We start from the raw sequence: 17250 nt of genomic DNA, 5'->3' as shown, positions 1-17250 counted from the left end.
CAGTCTAATTTCATACTGGCACAAACCAGTTAGACTAAAGACTGGATAATGTTTCAGTGTTTACATGATTTATCACATCAGAAAAAAACGTTTCATTTTCCAAGGAAGTTTAACAAATTAGGTCATGTCACTTCTTATCAGAGTTAACCAAGGTCAATATCAATGTTTGCTGAAGTGACACTCGCCTATAGTTATGTATCTCCTGGTGCCAACAACATCCAGTCATTACTGAGAGAATGTTTTAGTGTGATCACGCCCTCGGTGAATAACTGTGTGGAATGTGTTTCTCTTATGAAAAACAAGCCTAACTATACTTGATATAGCTGAAATACTGTATTCATTTAATTTAATTTTTTATTATTTTTTTTTGTTATATACATTTCCCCAGTGGGTAAATTACAATTTACACCACACACAGGCCTGAAATACACACACATGCTCAGGTCCTTTTACATGTCCAAATGGAGAGTGAGTGGGCTGCGACTGCTGGACAGGCACCCTGATTGGTTGACAGAGAGCACTATTGGTGCTATTCATAGTCATGTTTTTGTCAGCAAAGCATGATTCATAAATGATTACTCATTTCTTATTACATCAATATAGTGCTTAATATAGTTCAACAAGATAGTGAACCACACAATCAACCAATCAATCATCTTAGCTACTGATTAAACTTGCTGAAAACTGACAATGAATCTTCATTTCATGGTCAACAAAAGCACAGGAAATATTTAAGTTATTTTACACAGTTGAGTTCCAAATACATTTTTAAAGTCATGTAGACAAGATATACAGTAGCTCAGTCATGAACTCTTGCTTCATAATTTGAAACCATAAATAGTTAATTGCCTTTAGAACCAAGTCATACCTCATAACCTCTTAGTCAATGATTGAACTCCAGCTGTGTTGTATAGTTGGAACTCCCTGGTTACAAAGCTGGATACTGTACACATGGTGTTGGACTTTCACCTTCTCATTATTACATTACTTATTAAAGGCAGCTTTATATTGTTGGCTTCATTACATCCTCTTCAATTGTCATGAAGTCAAATGTGACCAGTTGAGGACTTCTCCAGCAGCAGTGGCAGCAAAACCTGTCCTGTCCTGTTAGTAGTGTCCTGTACACTGTCCTGTGACTCCACGACTGTCCCGACTAGGGTTGGGCATCGTTTGGATATTAACGATTCTGATTCTGATTCCAATTCCGATTCTTCCTTTCGATTCTTTGAGTGGTGGAGTTGAAACGGGTCACCTGCTTATTTCACAAATAAGAGGAAAGTTTTAGGTTGCAGTTTGATGGGGCTTTTTCAATGTAAAATAAAGCCACACTAGAGCACCGCTTACTGTGCTCCATGGCTGCAACACAACAAGCGCCTGGCCGCTACGGAAACCAAAACTTGCGCATGTTAAATTTGGAACCCATGATCAGATTTGAAACCAAATCCTCCAAACGATTCCAATAAAGAAAATGGATGGAATCGTAATTTTTGAAACGATTCCAAATAGGAATCTGTTCTCGATGCCCAACCCTAGTTCCAAGACAGTCAGACACTGTCCTGTACAGGGTCCTGTGACTCCCATGACTGTCCTGGGACAGTCAGACACTGTCCTCACAGGACAGCGTACAGGACAGGACTGTTTTTGCTGCCACTGCTTCTCGACTTTTCTCTACCACAGTTCCAAAAACTAAGCTCACCAAGAGGAAGCACAACCACGAGTTACATTAATTATTAACTCTTCTAGTTATCAAAATAATCTTTATTGAAAATATACACATATTCATGTGAGCAAAACAAAATTCATCTCAGAATAACACACAAGGAATGAACACAGGAAATAACTTTCTTGTATTTTTGAAATTTAAATTAATTTGCACAAAATATTCTGCAAGAAACCTTGTTTGGGTTTTGAAGTTGTCAAGATACAGTAGTCTCTTCTCCATATGGGTGTTTAAGGCACATTACGTGACTTGCTGACTAATATTTAGTAATATTTAATTTGTACAAATCCAAATCACTTGGTGAAAATCTGTATGTTTCTAACATTGTAAGTACATTTCAGTGGTTACTTGACATCAGGTGCAAAGAACAAATCTTTTCATATTCAATATATATACACAGCTATCAAAAAATATTCCAATCAAGGAAAGAGAGAACATATCACAAATATACACATTCAGAAAAAAAACTAAGAATATAAAATATTTCTTAATAAAAGCCAGCACTCTTGTATAGATGTATAGTTAAAGCATACAGTTTTAGTGCAAATGCAATTGCGCACACAAGAGAATTAAATGAACAATGGTACACACATCTCCATGGGGACATTCAACAGAAATATTAAGGAAGCCATCAGTTGAGATTCGATACAGAACAAGAAATATGAATTTGCATCTAAAACAAAGATGCCCACAGAAAATAAAACATGTTTTATTAGTTTCTAAAGAAGGACCCAGTGTAATCCATGCTGATCTTTCACCAAAAACTCTTCTTAGATGGATTAAAAAGCTGTTGAACAACATGCTGTCAATACAGATTTATGGTACAATCCAACTATGTATATAGTATACTAAATCTGCATGAGAATCTGCATTTCATAACCTACTTTGGAAGTGGAATGATGATGGGACTGTAACATCCTTACGCAAAAGCCTGTACATGTACACGTGTAAAAACTCAGTGCTAAATCATCAACATTAGACAGCATGAGAACAATCTCATCTCTAACAGAGAGAGATTATTACAACCTTTAAACATTTGAACTAAAATCTATATGTGAAATGTAACAACACGCACATTGTATTTACATGTTCTCGGTTTCAGAGCTCCTGCCCAGTGCCAAGGAGGATCAGACTGGTCCAAAGCGGTATTGTGACATCCTCTTTGATGGCCAGCTTGGTTCATCAGCATCCTTTCTGCTCTACTTCCCTCTCAGACACCACGGGTAAGACAAGATGGGAGATGCGGCTCCACAGTCCACCGAACTTGTCAGTGTCCATCTCGTTGAAGCCAGTTTTGTTGCTGGAGTCCACCAGCTTTACCTTGAGATATTCTTGCACCATCTCCTCCACTTCCTTCAGACTATGATTATCCTTGACCTCATCTTGAGGCAGTAGCACAGTAAACAACAAGAACACCCGCTTGTAGGCGGCGTTCTCGTGGTCGCAGTAGCGATAAAAAATAAGGGTGGAGCCTGGAGGCAGCTCTTCGAATCGATGAATTACAGCCACGGGTTTGTCTCCGTCGAAGGCTGCTCGAAACTGTCCGTCAATTTCCAGCTTCACCTCATCGCTGTCCTGGCCGGCTTTGCTGGCTCCATCGATGTGGAGGACGGAGGCGTTGAGGGCAGACGAGAAGGCGGAGGCCAGCCCCTGAGCCAGGCAGCGCAGTGTGGTCTCAGCTCTTTGGCCTGCTGTAAAGATCAGACTCACTGGCTCTGTAGGATGGGCTGTTTCGAGATGATTCTCCAGGTGGATCTTGCTCCTCTGCCACAACTCAGGGCGCTGACTAGGGAACTGAGTCTCAAGAAGAGAGAACTGATCTGCAAACATTTCTGGCTTTAAAGCCCTGGATGGATGCATTCCTCCATCTGCAGTCTTTTTGAGTACAGGGATGATTTTGTATGCCAGCAAGACGGCAGAACAGAGCAACACAAGGAGAACCAAACGCCATAAACACCACAGGAATCCTGAAAGGACACAAGGCCATATTCATGTAGTATTGCAAATAATGTAGAATATCTTTGGGTGTAGAGATAATGTATTTAAAATGACTGTAGCTTACCTGGGCAGGAATATCCAGAGCTTCCCTTGATAACATTGGTTTTCTTCATCCCTTGTAAAAGAGAAAATCTCATTAAATCAATGCCATACATGTCACAGCTACATTAGATGTTGCTAATGACTGAAATATCCAGTTACAGTTTTTTTTTTTTTTTTTTTTTTTTTTTTTCCACAATCGCTGTGACAATTTTTTCAATACTTTTAACAACTTTCCTAAACTCTTAAGGCACCAACACATCTACAACACACAATTGGCAAAACCGTTAATTTCATGCTCAAAATCACACATTGAAAACTAAACTCTAACACTAATTTTCAAAATACAACAATTCACTAACACAATACACTATGTCTACCAAAACAAATGCAAACATGTCTCAAAATCAAATAAATCTTCCAAAACACTAACACGTTCTCTCCCAAAAGACACATTTAGTCAATCATAGCACAATGTTATACAAAACACTAACATCAGATGGAATTACAGAAATTGTATTATTTTATGTGTCAGGTCTTCCCTTATACAATAGACAATAGTATATTGTATTGATCATAGATTGTGTTTTACACTGCAGTTTCTCTTGAAGCCTCTCTACATATTTATTTTATTGGGTTTAGTAAATGTATGCATTTTGTTTCTTTTGCTGCAGAAATTCAATACAAAAAAATGAATGACCCATCTCAGAGTAGCTTTACAGAATTTACGGTTTATGAAGAAAAAAAAAAGACAGAATAAAATGCAGGGGATATATTTGTGAACAGCTGTTCACTTTCACTTTAGCCTATAAGTTAGGTTTAGAACATGATGTTATCTGTTCTGACTTACAGTGTGAAAGCATTTGTGAATTTGGCAGTACATATCCATTGTATCCATATCCTTGGTTGAGCTTGTTTGTAAAAGATGTTCAAGCATTTTAAATTTGTGTTAACTGTATGCAATTTGTGTCAAAGCAACAAGAAATGTGTTTATTGTATAGCCTACACAGACAGATGTTTAGGAAAGAGTTTAGGAAAGTTGTTAAAAGTATTGAAAAAATTGTCATAGCAATTGTAAAAAACTGTAAAGCGCAAATACCTTGTTTTCTCTGCTGAACGGTTTCTTCTCGAGTCGGTATGTTATTCACACGCTGTCGGGTTGTGTAGGATTTCTCCGAGGTTGGATACGCGCTTGGGACATGGTGGTTAACTGCCAGTATACCTAAAAGTGAAGCAGAATTTATCAATGTTAAAATCAGTTCCTTTTTAGATATGTATGTAAATCTATTGGACAAGTGCTCAATTCATTTTTTTTTAATACAAACGTCTACAATACCAGTGCTCTTGGCTTTGGCCTCCATCGTCCTCTTGTAGTCATCCATGCTAAGGATTGGCACATCATGTCGGTTTGCCGGTGGTCTGATTTGCGCAGTAGACTTGGTGGGGGGTACATGTGCTTTTGTTGATGGTTTAACTGAAAACAAACAAGCCCGATTAGGACTGTATTATCCCTTCCTTGACGTTATCATTCCCATGCAGAATGAAGCTAAAGCCTTTTCCTACCTGTCTTGGTTTTCATCAAGTCTGCATCTTCATGTACAGCATGACTGGATCTGCAGCATTCATGAAGCACTACACGAGGGGATAAATTCATATCTCCAAAAGCGCCTGATTCATAAAGAGAGAATAGCTTGATTTGAATAAAAAACGCTAACCTGCCTGTGATTAGATATGATGGTGGCAAGAAGTCTTATGAATCCGTGGTTATTAATGGGTAAACAATCGGGAGTACCCTACGTTTGTTATTTAAGAGCAACTGCATGCATAGCTAATTAATAGTAATAGCTAAGTAAGTAATTCATGATTTAATAACATCTGCTTTGGTGTACACACAGACCACTGTGTTCTAATAACACTGCATTATTTACAAAAATCACTAAGCATGACATGATCGATCATGGAAAGATTCATTAGTTGCAGCACTAACCTTGGCACCTTTCAACCTTTGGTTGATGAGTGAGAGGAGAGGAATCCTGTATAATATCCATTTCCTGGTCTTCATCTTTATTTTCCTCCAGATCTTCAACTGATTCCTGGACATCCATCTCAGTGTCATTCTTATCACCACTGCCGCCCACTGCTCCTCCAGTCTCCAGCCTGCTCTTCTTGCTAGGGGAATCTGTTAAAGGTCCCATGGCATGAAAATTTCACTTCGTTTTTTAACATTAATATGCATTCCCCCAGCCTGCCTATGGTCCCTCAGTGGCTAGAAATGGCGATAGGTGTTAACCGAGCCCTGGGAATCCTGCTCTGCCTTTGAGAAAATGAAAGCTCAGATGCCCCCTTCCCCTCCCCTCCCCCTCCCTCCTCCTCAATAGCTACAGACACAGAAATGGCACACACTAAGGAAAGCTCATTGTGGGACTGGCTCTAGTGGCTGTAATTCTGCACCAAGGCTGAATTTCGGGAAAGAGACTTCAGATACAGTATTAGGGGACCACTAAGGTCTATATAAAAGCATCCAAAGAGCACCATGTCATGGGACCTTTAAATGGGAAATAAAAGTCGAATAGTACAGACTGGGGGTTAACTGTGGTTGTAACTAGGAAAATACTTAGAGCATCCCACCTTCATCCTCTAAGCCAGTCTCCACATCTCTGGAACCATTGACAGTTGTTAAAGGTGCTTGGCTTTCTAACCCCTTTCTGGTCCGTTTTAGAGGACCTCTGGGCGTCGCTTCAAAACCCAATACTAATGAAGCTGAAAGACATTATTATAGTAAGTATTTATTATTTAAACATTCATGTTTACATACAGCTTATTCATGTGCAGTTTCTGTCCTTCACAAATTAATAATACGTTATTCCACATGTATTATGTTACATCTATCCCTAACGTTAACGTTATATTTTAACTTACATTATTTTCTGTTTAGTTTTTTTACTTGTGATTTTCTGTTGGTTTTTTTGTTTGTTTTTTACAAAATGTAATTGGCATTGTTGGAGTGTGCCTTACACCCAAGATTTTCAGTAACAACGATTACTTTTGAAATAGTGCATCTTACAAAAAAAACTTGACGTAGCTATGTGTCATTATCACTGTAACGTTAACGTTAGTTTAAATAAAGTTTTAAAGAACTCCTACACGTTAACGTAGGGCTCATTTGCTCGCAATTTCCTAGTCTGAGAATCGCCTATAGCTAATGTTAGCTAATGTTAGTTACAGCAGAAAAAAAATGTTTTCGTCGTTAAACTTTAAGTGATCTTAAGTCCGCTAACGTTAGCTTCGATGGCTAATATAGCTAACGTTAGCAAACGCATTTGCTTACCTTTAACGTTAACGTTACCCGAAGACTGCCTTGTCGATCGTCTCAACGGGCGAGACACTTTATTTTCAGGAACCTTGGAATCCATTTTTAGATTAGCTATAACTTGAGCGATGGCAGAAACATAAATTAAAAAATACGACAAAACACCGTGTTCACAAACTTCCTTATAGTTGTTAGGGGAAGCATTTTGTGACAGGACGCCTTCTTGTTCGGAAATAAGTTATCTCCACGGAAACAAGTGCACTACTGAACGTTCCGCCCTGTCAGTGCGTTTCATAGGATGGCGAAGGCATACCCCGCCCTACTCTGCCTTACTCTGCCCTTGATTGGCTTACCCTTACCATAACCCAAACCAATCTCACTCTTCATGCCTAAACCTAAGCAATCTAACCAACGAAGGCAACGAGTACTAGTCAATCAGAGGCAGAGTAGGGCGGGTCATGCCTTCGGCTTCTTGGGAAACGCAATTTTGCGTGCGGCGCAAGTAACCCAAAACATCCATTCATATAACTCGAGCGATAAGAAACTGAAACTGATAAAGAAGCATTATATTCCACGGCGATGTGACCAAGGGTTCGTTTGGTATGAATTACTAATTTAAAGTAACTATTCAACAACATATGTGTATGTTATTTAGCTAGCTAAGTTACACGAAGACAGTCCTCACAGACTAAAGCCATGTATTATCTTGCGAACTGTTGTCTGCAGCTTCTCTTGTCTGTACGTTAACGTTAGCTAACGTTAGTTGGTAGGTAACATTAACGTTAGCTAATCAACTGTTTATGTAATCTAGCTAGTATCTAAATCTAGCTAGCTATTAGCTTCGTTTCCTCTGAGCAGCGCTAACATTACTAACTTAGCTACGTTAGCTAACGTTAGCTAACTCAGCTCACGTTACTATCTTCTGTTTGCTACTTTAAGCAGTACTGTAACTTAGTTTACTCGCACAGCAAATTCAGCTAAGTTACCCCCAAGATATTATTTAGCAAAGGTAACCTTGACGTAACTATAAAGAGACAATTCAATGTTTCCAACTTTGTGTTTGAATAGTAGCTAAGTTAATTATTTTATGCGCTGACAGTTTCACAAATCGGAAACCTTGCATGATATTGATTTCAAACCATTTTTAATTGAAAACATGGGGTGTTTAGACTGTTATTAAGAGAAATGACAGACTGCCTTTCAGCCTGCCCCTGTTGACAGATACACAAGCAGTTACAACACCATTTGAGACTTTGAACATCTGATGATAATCTGTCCAAAACTAATACATGTACTCGGGCCTTAGCATGAAAAACAAGTACTATATACAGATTTGTTTTTTTATTCAGCTTTGAACTAGCTATCTCTTGAGTGAAGTTCCCCCATCCAAAGACATGGCAGAGCAAGACCCAGATCACCACCACACAACAGGTACTAAACACCAATGACAAAGGTCATAGGTTAACGTTACATTGGTACTAGAATATACACATAGTTTACAACACTGGTTTAAATTTACACATGTAATCTTTATTTTTTTTATCAGAATGCAAGGACGAATCATCAGCTGAGTTAAAACAGTGGAAGACTGATATTTCTCCAAATGAAGAGCAGCAACTCTCCGTAGGTGAGATTGATATACAACAAGGTCAACAGTAATCCATTAGTAATCCATTCAATGTGTCTTTACCGAATGTGTTTCTGCATCTACCGTACTAATCAAACGTGGTCTTTGTCTCACCTAACAAGATTCCGCTTCATCATCTGCATCCACAAACAGAGAGACTAACGACAATGGTGAAGACGTGGAGCAGTCTGACGTTAAAAGCAAGTATACAGTATAATGTCACTGTCACTGTTTCATTTCCATCATTTCGTCATGTCACTCTGACATTTCCATCAAACCGTCTTTCATAGGCAAAACATTCATAGCCCAGAAAAGATTTGTAGTGGATTTATGTTCGTTCTTGTCTCTGATTTGAACCCAAAGTTGTTACATTTGGCTTTGCTCCTGCTATAGTTTGTCAGTCTTGTTATCTATTTTGTAATGTGTCACCTACAATTATTCTCGTGAAGTTATCGTAAATTGTCTTGTAATGCTACAACGTATGTTGAAGAAAATACCTTGTACCAGAACCTGAAATAGAAATGCAAATAGGTTACTTAGAAATCGAAAATGGAACATTAGCCATTCAGTTAGACTATAACTTAGATGACACTTGATTGCTGTTTTGACTACAGACGGTGATTCAGCTGAAAAGAGGACAGGGCCTCTTCCAGAACGGTCTTCACCCTCAGATGAGGACGCAGCGCGGAAGGTGAAGGAGAACAGCACGTCACTTGATGAAGGAAGTCATGGTGATTACAAGAGCAAGACACCAGGGAACGAGCCATCGACCACGCCAGCTGAAGAGATCTCCAGTGAGTGTTCCTGTCTAAGTTTTACAACAAGTCATTCCGACCTTATCTATTGTATTCACACATGTTACAGAGCCAGGGCAATTATATTTACTGCCTTTGGTAAAGCTTTAACGCTCTAACGAATGTCATTTGTTGCAGTTTAAAGTCATGTAAAGGTTTTATTGCTGTTCTCTCTAACGGGCATGGCCTAGTTTACTGTGTTGTGTTAAAGTCCATTTACTGTATGCTGCATGCAGTTTTTTGTAGTGTGTTGGTTCTGTGTAATGAGGTGAGGTTTCCACTAAGTCATTGCCATCACCATTAAACATCATTTCCATGTAGAAATATTGGTCTCTCCACAAACACCACAAATATTGCTAGGTTGCAGAAATCGTTTTTTTTTGTCTTGTAATAGCACACCATTTTCTGTAGTTCCATATGTTTTACATTCAAGGTTTACCTTTGTAAATTGGTTAACAGAGGTGTAAGCTTTGCGTGGATGTTTATAGATGCAATATTACTTATTAATTGTTTGCCCAAAACAAAGCCAAATCTGCAAAACAAATCACCTTCAGTCATATTATGGTATTGGCATTTGCACGCAGTGCTGTATTCAGTAGCTGTTTAACAGTGTTCATGCCCTTGCTATATTAGGTTTTTTCGGCCTCAAAGGGGAGGTTCACATTTTTTTCCCGTCTATCTTAAAATTGTACTGTTGTGCCTTTTTTAGTGTGAAATTCCCTCTTTGTGTTACTATCCCCCACTGCAGCTCAGCAAGGAAACACAGCGGAAAAAGATCATCCATTGGTTACATTGGACTAGTATATATACACAACATTTACAGAAGTGGTTTAAAATTACACTATATGTCATTATTTACTTTTTATTTTTTAATCAGAAGGCAAGGAAGAAGAAACACAGTCCACAAACATTGATCATGCCTCATCATCTGAGTTAAAACAGTGGAAGACTGATATTTCTCTGAATGAAGAGCAGCAACTCTCCGTAGGTGAGATTGATATGCAAGCAAGGTCAACAGTAATCCATTCAATGTGTCTTTACCGAATGTGTTTCTGCATCTACCGTACTAATCAAACGTGGTCTCTGTCTCACCTAACAAGATTCGGCTTCATCATCTGCATCCACAAACAGAGAGACTAACGACAATGGTGAAGACGTGGAGCAGTCTGACGTTAAAAGCAAGTATACAGTATAATGTCACTGTCACTGTTTCATTTCCATCATTTCATCATGTCACTCTGACATTTCCATCAAACCGTCTTTCATAGGCAAAACATTCATAGCCCAGAAAAGATTTGTAGTGGATTTATGTTCGTTCTTGTCTCTGATTTGAACCCAAAGTTGTTACATTTGGCTTTGCTCCTGCTATAGTTTGTCAGTCTTGTTATCTATTTTGTAATGTGTCACCTACAATTATTCTCGTGAAGTTATCGTAAATTGTCTTGTAATGCTACAACGTATGTTGAAGAAAATACCTTGTACCAGAACCTGAAATAGAAATGCAAATAGGTTACTTAGAAATCGAAAATGGAACATTAGCCATTCAGTTAGACTATAACTTAGATGACACTTTATTGCTGTTTTGACTACAGACGGTGATTCAGCTGAAAAGAGGACAGGGCCTCTTCCAGAACGGTCTTCACCCTCAGATGAGGACGCAGCACGGAAGGTGAAGGAGAACAGCACGTCACTTGATGAAGGAAGTCATGGTGATTACAGGAGCAAGACACCAGGGAACGAGCCATCGACCACGCCAGCTGAAGAGATCTCCAGTGAGTGTTCCTGTCTAAGTTTTACAACAAGTCATTCCGACCTTATCTATTGTATTCACACATGTTACAGAGCCAGGGCAATTATATTTACTGCCTTTGGTAAAGCTTTAACGCTTTAACGAATGTCATTTGTCGCAGTTTAAAGTCATGTAAAGGTTTTATTGCTGTTCTCTCTAACGGGCATGGCATAGTTTACTGTGTTGTGTTAAAGTCCATTTGTGTTTCTGCATCTACCGTACTAATCAAACATGGTCTCTGTCTCACCTAACAAGATTCGGCTTCATCATCTGCATCCACAAACAGAGAGACTAACGACAATGGTGAAGACGTGGAGCAGTCTGGTGTTAAAAGCAAGTATATAGTATAATGTCACTGTCACTGTTTCATTTCCATCATTTCATAATGTCAATTTCATTTTCATCAAACCGTCTTTCATAGGCTAACATTAATAGCCTAGAAGACATTTGTAGTGTATTTATGTTCATTCTTGTCTCTGATTTGAACCCAAAGTTGTTACATTTGGCTGTGCTCCTGCTGTAGTTTGTCAGTCTTGTCCGCCGAATGTCCCTCGACAACAACAAACGTTGAGCTAGCAAGCTACAAGCTAAAAAAAGGCAAGGTTTGAAGACTATTTGGATCGAGCAACAAGGCATGCCTGCTTGGTTCTTTCAGGGAATGATTGTAAGGATTTACAAATAATATGTTTACGGCAATTACTATTTAACTGGGACGTTTTGGGACCAATTGGTGGGGATTTTCTATGGACAAAATACACACGGCGATACACTTCATTTAATATTGTATGTGGCATTTTCTTTTGCGGGGTGCAATTGTTCCACCTAAACGAGTTCCTTCACGAGATCCACCGTCGCTGCGACCGGAGCTTAGCGCCGTCCAAGAAGATTGTGATTGGTTTAAAGAAATACAAACAAGCCAGATCGTTTTTTTTTTCTTCTCCTATCTAGGAGTGTATGTGTGGAGGGGCCAGACCTTAATCTGCAGCGCTGTGGAGTAAGGTCTGGAAATGCAAGACTATGTAATGTGTCCTCTACAATTATTCACTTAAAGTTATCGTAAATTATCTTGTAATGCAAAAGGTATGTTGAAGAAAAAGCATAGAAGAATAAAGAGCATATTCCAGATTTGGAATAGAAATGCAAATAGGTTACTTAGAAATTGAAAATGGAACATTAGCCATTCAGTTAGACTATAATATAGATGACACTTGATTGCTGTTTTGACTACAGACGGTGATTCAGCTGAAAAGAGGACCGGGCCTCTTCCAGAACGGTCTTCACCCTCAGATGAGGACGCAGCGCGGAAGGTGAAGGAGAACAGCACGTCACTTGATGAAGGAAGTCATGGTGATTACAGGAGCAAGACACCAGGGAACGAGCCATCGACCACGCCAGCTGAAGAGATCTCCAGTGAGTGTTCCTGTCTAAGTGTTACAACAAGTCATTCCGACCTTATCTATTGTATTCACTAGGGCTGGGCACCGCAAAAAAAGGAAAAACTCTACATTACGCACAGAGACGGGGCTCACGTAGTAGGAGCAGACAAATACATAACAAGATTTTTGCCGTTAGGGACTGTTCGTTATTTATATAAAGGGCCACTGGAGGATCTTTGGGACCTTTAGTAAAAATAGACTTGACCCTCCCTTCACCAGTAAAAATTGTATGACCCTCCAAAATGATTGTGAAAAGAGGCATGACCCTCCCCATCAATTTATGGATGCCTTATGTACTGGTTAGCACTTGGTAAAGATGTGCAGCTGCCACTTACTTTTTAAAGCCATGACATACATGTAACCTCTGCATTCTCATCTTATACATCCCACTCCTCTGTTATGGTGTGGTGGCCATTTCAGTAGATTTACTCCCTAACATAGTTGTGGAAACTAAATGCACACTTTATGCATTACTGCATTACTTCAAATACTAAGTTACTCCTCTAGTAAACCAGTATTCACATGAAATCAAACCATAAAACATTGAGACCATTCACCAAAGCACTCTGGGTAACAAATTCAACACCTACCAACATTTAGTTGTTTTGTGTCATTTAAAATATTTATAAAATATCTGGTCATGCCAGACGTAATTATTCCACTCATTTTTTTAAACAATGCAATTACCTGTTTCAGCCACCAGGGGGGCTGTGCTCCCTCTGCCTCCCAGCAAACTCATGGGTCAGACCCATCTGGTAGCGGGACCGAGACTGAGGGCTACATGGAAAAATATGCACCAAACAAGCCATTTTGAAATGTTGCTGTTTCATGAATACAAAAGTTGTGTGACCCACCATTTTATAAAAATTCATATCGAAAAAAAGTATTGTTCAGTAACTGGTATCAAATTCACGTATGGGTACCAGTGTCGAACGTTTTTGAACCATACCAAGCCCTAGTAGTCACACTTGTTAAAGCTAGGGCACTTATATTTGTTGACTTTGGAAAAGCTTGCTACAGCTCTCCAACGAGTCATTTGTCGCAGTTTTAAGTCATGTAAAAGTTGTATTGCTGTTCTCTCTAACAGCCATGGCCTAGTTTACTATCTTTAGTCTGTCTGTCTTCAAGTCGTTGCCATCACCGTTAAACATCCTCTCCATATAGAAATATTATACACCACAAATATTGCTCAGTTGCAGTAATCTTTTTTTTACCCTGTAATAGCTAACCATTTTCTGTAGTTCACTAGGTTTTACATTCAAGGATTACCTTTGTAAAAATTGTAGACCTATCCTTTAATACTGTTTACTGTTTTAATACTGACATTAAAAGGCAACTGTCATTGCATTGGACCTATTCTAAACTAGTGATGCACCGAAATGAAAATTCTTGGCCGAAAACCGAAAAAAGAGGAAACCAAGACCGAAAACCGAAACCGAAACACCGAAAGAAATTAAGCCAATTATTAGTACCATTGCATTTATGGCTATGACTGTGTACTAACTTTACTAAAATCAAGGCATTGCAATTGTATAAATTAATATTAAAGTTTAATTAAAAAAATATCTAGCAGAAATATGGCTACAATCTGATAGTCACATACAGTATACAGTAGCCTAAGAACAGAATAGCTTACCTATTGTTATTATTATTATTATTATTATTATTATTATTAATTGAGGCACTTTCTTGCAGGATTTCACTGAACATATCAAACAACGAGCGGGTGCATGCCCCTCATCTGGTGCAGCGAGACAAGTCTTTTTTCTGCGCTCTGATCTCCTCCTGCGCTGGGGCTGCTCCGTCTCCGTCTCCCGCGGGTTCTCCACCCATCGCGGCCTGGATCATTTCTCGCGCCCTGCTTTAATTCCGCATCCAAGTAATGATCTTTATAACGCGGATCAAGTACAGTCGCGATGAAGTGCAGAGGATCCGAATCGATCTCACTGAAACGTGTCCTGACAGACTCTAAGAGCGTACTTTTCATTGTTTTCACTCCGTGGTCCATCTCAACCTCTTTGCTTAGGAGACGCTTTGCAGGTGGAACGGATCGGGTACTGACACACGTGCAGGTCGCGTTTTCTGTTTGCGTCATCACAACATTTTCGGCCGTATTGTTTCGGTGATAAAGGTATTTCGGCCGAAAACCGAAAATGCCCTTTTGGGCCATTTTCGGCCGAAAATTCGGTGCATCCCTATTCTAAACCCCACTTAAAATGTAACTGTAGAGACACTGATGCTTGCGCCGCTGTGGAAGTTAAACTGCTCTAATGTCATCAGGAGAAAACTACACCGGGGAGAAGAAGAAAGCACCAGAAACAACCAGCCCCCCAGCCCTGGGTGTCAGAAATGATGATCAAGTAGATCTACATAATGAAGAAAGCCCAGACCCTAACAACACTGAAGCTGGAAAGGGTGAGTCTGACTTTTCTGAAATTTCAATGACTGGACGTTTTTCAACACAACAGGCGCAGTGCTCAGTCGTGGGAAGCAAGTGAGGGAGCATGAATATGTAGTTGCACGAGTGATTTCCAGCGGTTAGGGTGTCTATTTAATTTAACGCGATTCAAGCTTTACCGATTCAAAATCGAGTTATAGTATTCCAAAAATCGATTCATATATTTTTTCTTTTTTTTTAATTGTATGTCTACTGCAATCACATGGGAAAAGTAACTACATGTACATACTGTGAATCGTTTTTTTGAATCGTGACATTTTCTGAATCGTGCACCCCTGCTATTTAATTTAGTTTACCAGTTATTTTTTTTTCTCCCGTTGGTCAGATGATGGAAGCAGCCCGAAGACAGATTTAACTCCTGAGGAAGAAAAGGATATACAGGATAACACCTCCCCACAGAGAAAGGAAAAGGTTGATGTTCCTACGGCTCAGGAGTCTGCTCATGCTCAACATGCACTTCCAGAGGTTATTGGAAATCAAGCAGGTAATCTTGTTAATTTGTCCCTACGTTCATCTTATATCTTGTTTCTTTTTAGTGTCATGGTGATTACTAGCCAATGTTCTCTAACATTGTATGTTGTGTATTACTTGATAGACAATTCTAAATAACTTATGAGTTACTGATAAAGTACTGGTTGAGACAACACATATGCCTTCTCTCCATAGGAAGTATAATGTGCCTGATAGGTATTTTGGTGGTAGTTGTTGCCTTGCTGGTGCCGCATCTCCAACCCGAATCTCCACCTCAGGAAGAAGATGTGCGGCAAATAGACATCTTCCTCAGGCAGTTGGAAAAAGTAAAGACTCAGTTTCCTAACCAGCGTGCTGAGCTCTGGAATAGGAGCAAGATCCACCTGCTGAGGCACCTCCAGTCAGCCCAGCCCACAGAGCCGGTCAGTCTGATCCTGACTGCAGGCCACAAAGCTGAGACCACACTGCGCTGCCTGGCTCAGGGGCTGGCCTCCGCCTTCTCGTCTGCCCTCAACGCCTCCGTCCTCCACATCGATGGAGCCAGCAAAGCCAGCCAGGACAGCGACCAGGTCAAACTGGACATCGACAGCAAGCTGCAGGGAGCTTTCGAAGGAGACAAACCCGTGGCTGTCATTGAGCGCTTCGAAGAGCTGCCTCCGGGCTCCACCCTTATTTTTTATCGCTACTGCGACCACGAGAACGCCGCCTACAAGAAGACGTGTCTGATCTTCACAGTACTGCTGGGGGACGAAGAGGAGATTCCTGCCGAGACTCGTTTGAGTACCGTGGAGGAGATGGTTGACGACCATCTGCAGAAGAAGTTCCTTTCGGATGGCCATCCAGTATCTTTTGACAGGATGGACCTTGATAAGTACGGTGGACTGTGGAGTCGTATTTCTCACCTCATCCTGCCTGTGGCAGCAGAGGAAAGGATAGAACATGAAGGGTGCTAGGACATTAATACTCACTCTTGTTAGAGCTTTTAGTCTAAGCACTTACTGTAACTACTGTCCGCTTTCTCACTGGTTGACTCTGGTCATTCTTGGGCTAGTAGCAGTGTTTTTAAAGACCCAATGGTTTCTTACATATAATATATTGAAGAAAGTAGAAATAAGACACTTAATATTATGCCGATTATGATATAGGATGTTTGTAAAAAAGAATCTGTGGATATTGATTGTGAAAACCCCCCCAGCTATGGTGCTTTATTCTTGTAGTACTTTGATCAAATGTAATTATGGATAAATTGCAACGTGATTCAACTGGGCGGTTTGTGGATTTTACATCACAAAGAGTTACAAGACAAGAACAATTTGTTTGGTATCTCAACAACTGGTTAATTGTTTTTTTATGACAAATGTCTTTTCTGTGATTCTCAAACCTACATGGCACCACATGCCTTAACTGAACTCCCCATGTTGTTGTTTTTTTTTTTATAAATACATAGTTATCCCACTACAGGAAGGAGTTTGATGATAAAATAAGTGCATAAATTGAATGTGCCTTAAAGTCTGAATAAACAAGCCAATTCAAATGCTTCATTTGTTGTCATTGTGGTGAACACTGTTGCAGCTAGAGGGCGGCAAAGCCACAGCTGAGTGCTCAGTG

General features: G+C 39.8%; 2 protein-coding genes across 8 annotated transcripts; one reads left to right on the top strand and one right to left on the bottom strand.

Moving 5' to 3' along the window:
- Positions 1–1737: 1737 nt before the first annotated feature.
- Positions 1738–7321, bottom strand: LOC120565979 (torsin-1A-interacting protein 2-like). 3 transcript variants are annotated; one of them, XM_039812148.1, is made up of 8 exons: positions 7086–7321; positions 6386–6517; positions 5745–5936; positions 5321–5389; positions 5094–5231; positions 4857–4979; positions 3783–3833; positions 1738–3687 (listed from the first exon to the last, which is right to left on the bottom strand). In XM_039812148.1, exons 1-8 carry the CDS (start codon positions 7168–7170, stop codon positions 2903–2905), a joined length of 1575 nt encoding a protein of 524 aa, XP_039668082.1. In that variant the 5' UTR covers positions 7171–7321; the 3' UTR covers positions 1738–2902. The 3 variants fall into 3 exon arrangements, with proteins under 3 accessions (XP_039668082.1, XP_039668081.1, XP_039668083.1); XM_039812147.1 differs by having other exon boundaries at positions 5321–5425; positions 7086–7320; XM_039812149.1 differs by lacking the exon at positions 6386–6517 and having other exon boundaries at positions 5321–5425; positions 7086–7320.
- A 160-nt stretch (positions 7322–7481) lies between these two features.
- Positions 7482–17179, top strand: LOC120565977 (torsin-1A-interacting protein 2-like). 5 transcript variants are annotated; one of them, XM_039812143.1, is made up of 13 exons: positions 7483–7658; positions 8417–8498; positions 8614–8694; positions 8817–8894; positions 9309–9488; positions 10366–10476; positions 10589–10666; positions 11081–11260; positions 11533–11610; positions 12508–12687; positions 14994–15128; positions 15497–15655; positions 15838–17179. In XM_039812143.1, the coding sequence occupies exons 2-13, from the start codon at positions 8462–8464 to the stop codon at positions 16593–16595; spliced, it is 2055 nt and encodes a 684-aa protein (XP_039668077.1). In that variant the 5' UTR covers positions 7483–7658; positions 8417–8461; the 3' UTR covers positions 16596–17179. The 5 variants fall into 5 exon arrangements, with proteins under 5 accessions (XP_039668080.1, XP_039668077.1, XP_039668078.1 ...); XM_039812144.1 differs by having other exon boundaries at positions 7483–7667; positions 10369–10476; XM_039812142.1 differs by having other exon boundaries at positions 7483–7667.
- The last annotated feature ends 71 nt before the right edge of the window (positions 17180–17250 follow it).

This window comes from Perca fluviatilis, chromosome 9, assembly GCF_010015445.1.
Source record: "Perca fluviatilis chromosome 9, GENO_Pfluv_1.0, whole genome shotgun sequence".
Classification (NCBI taxonomy): Eukaryota; Metazoa; Chordata; class Actinopteri; order Perciformes; family Percidae; genus Perca; species Perca fluviatilis.
This window is presented reverse-complemented; position numbering and strand designations above follow the sequence as displayed.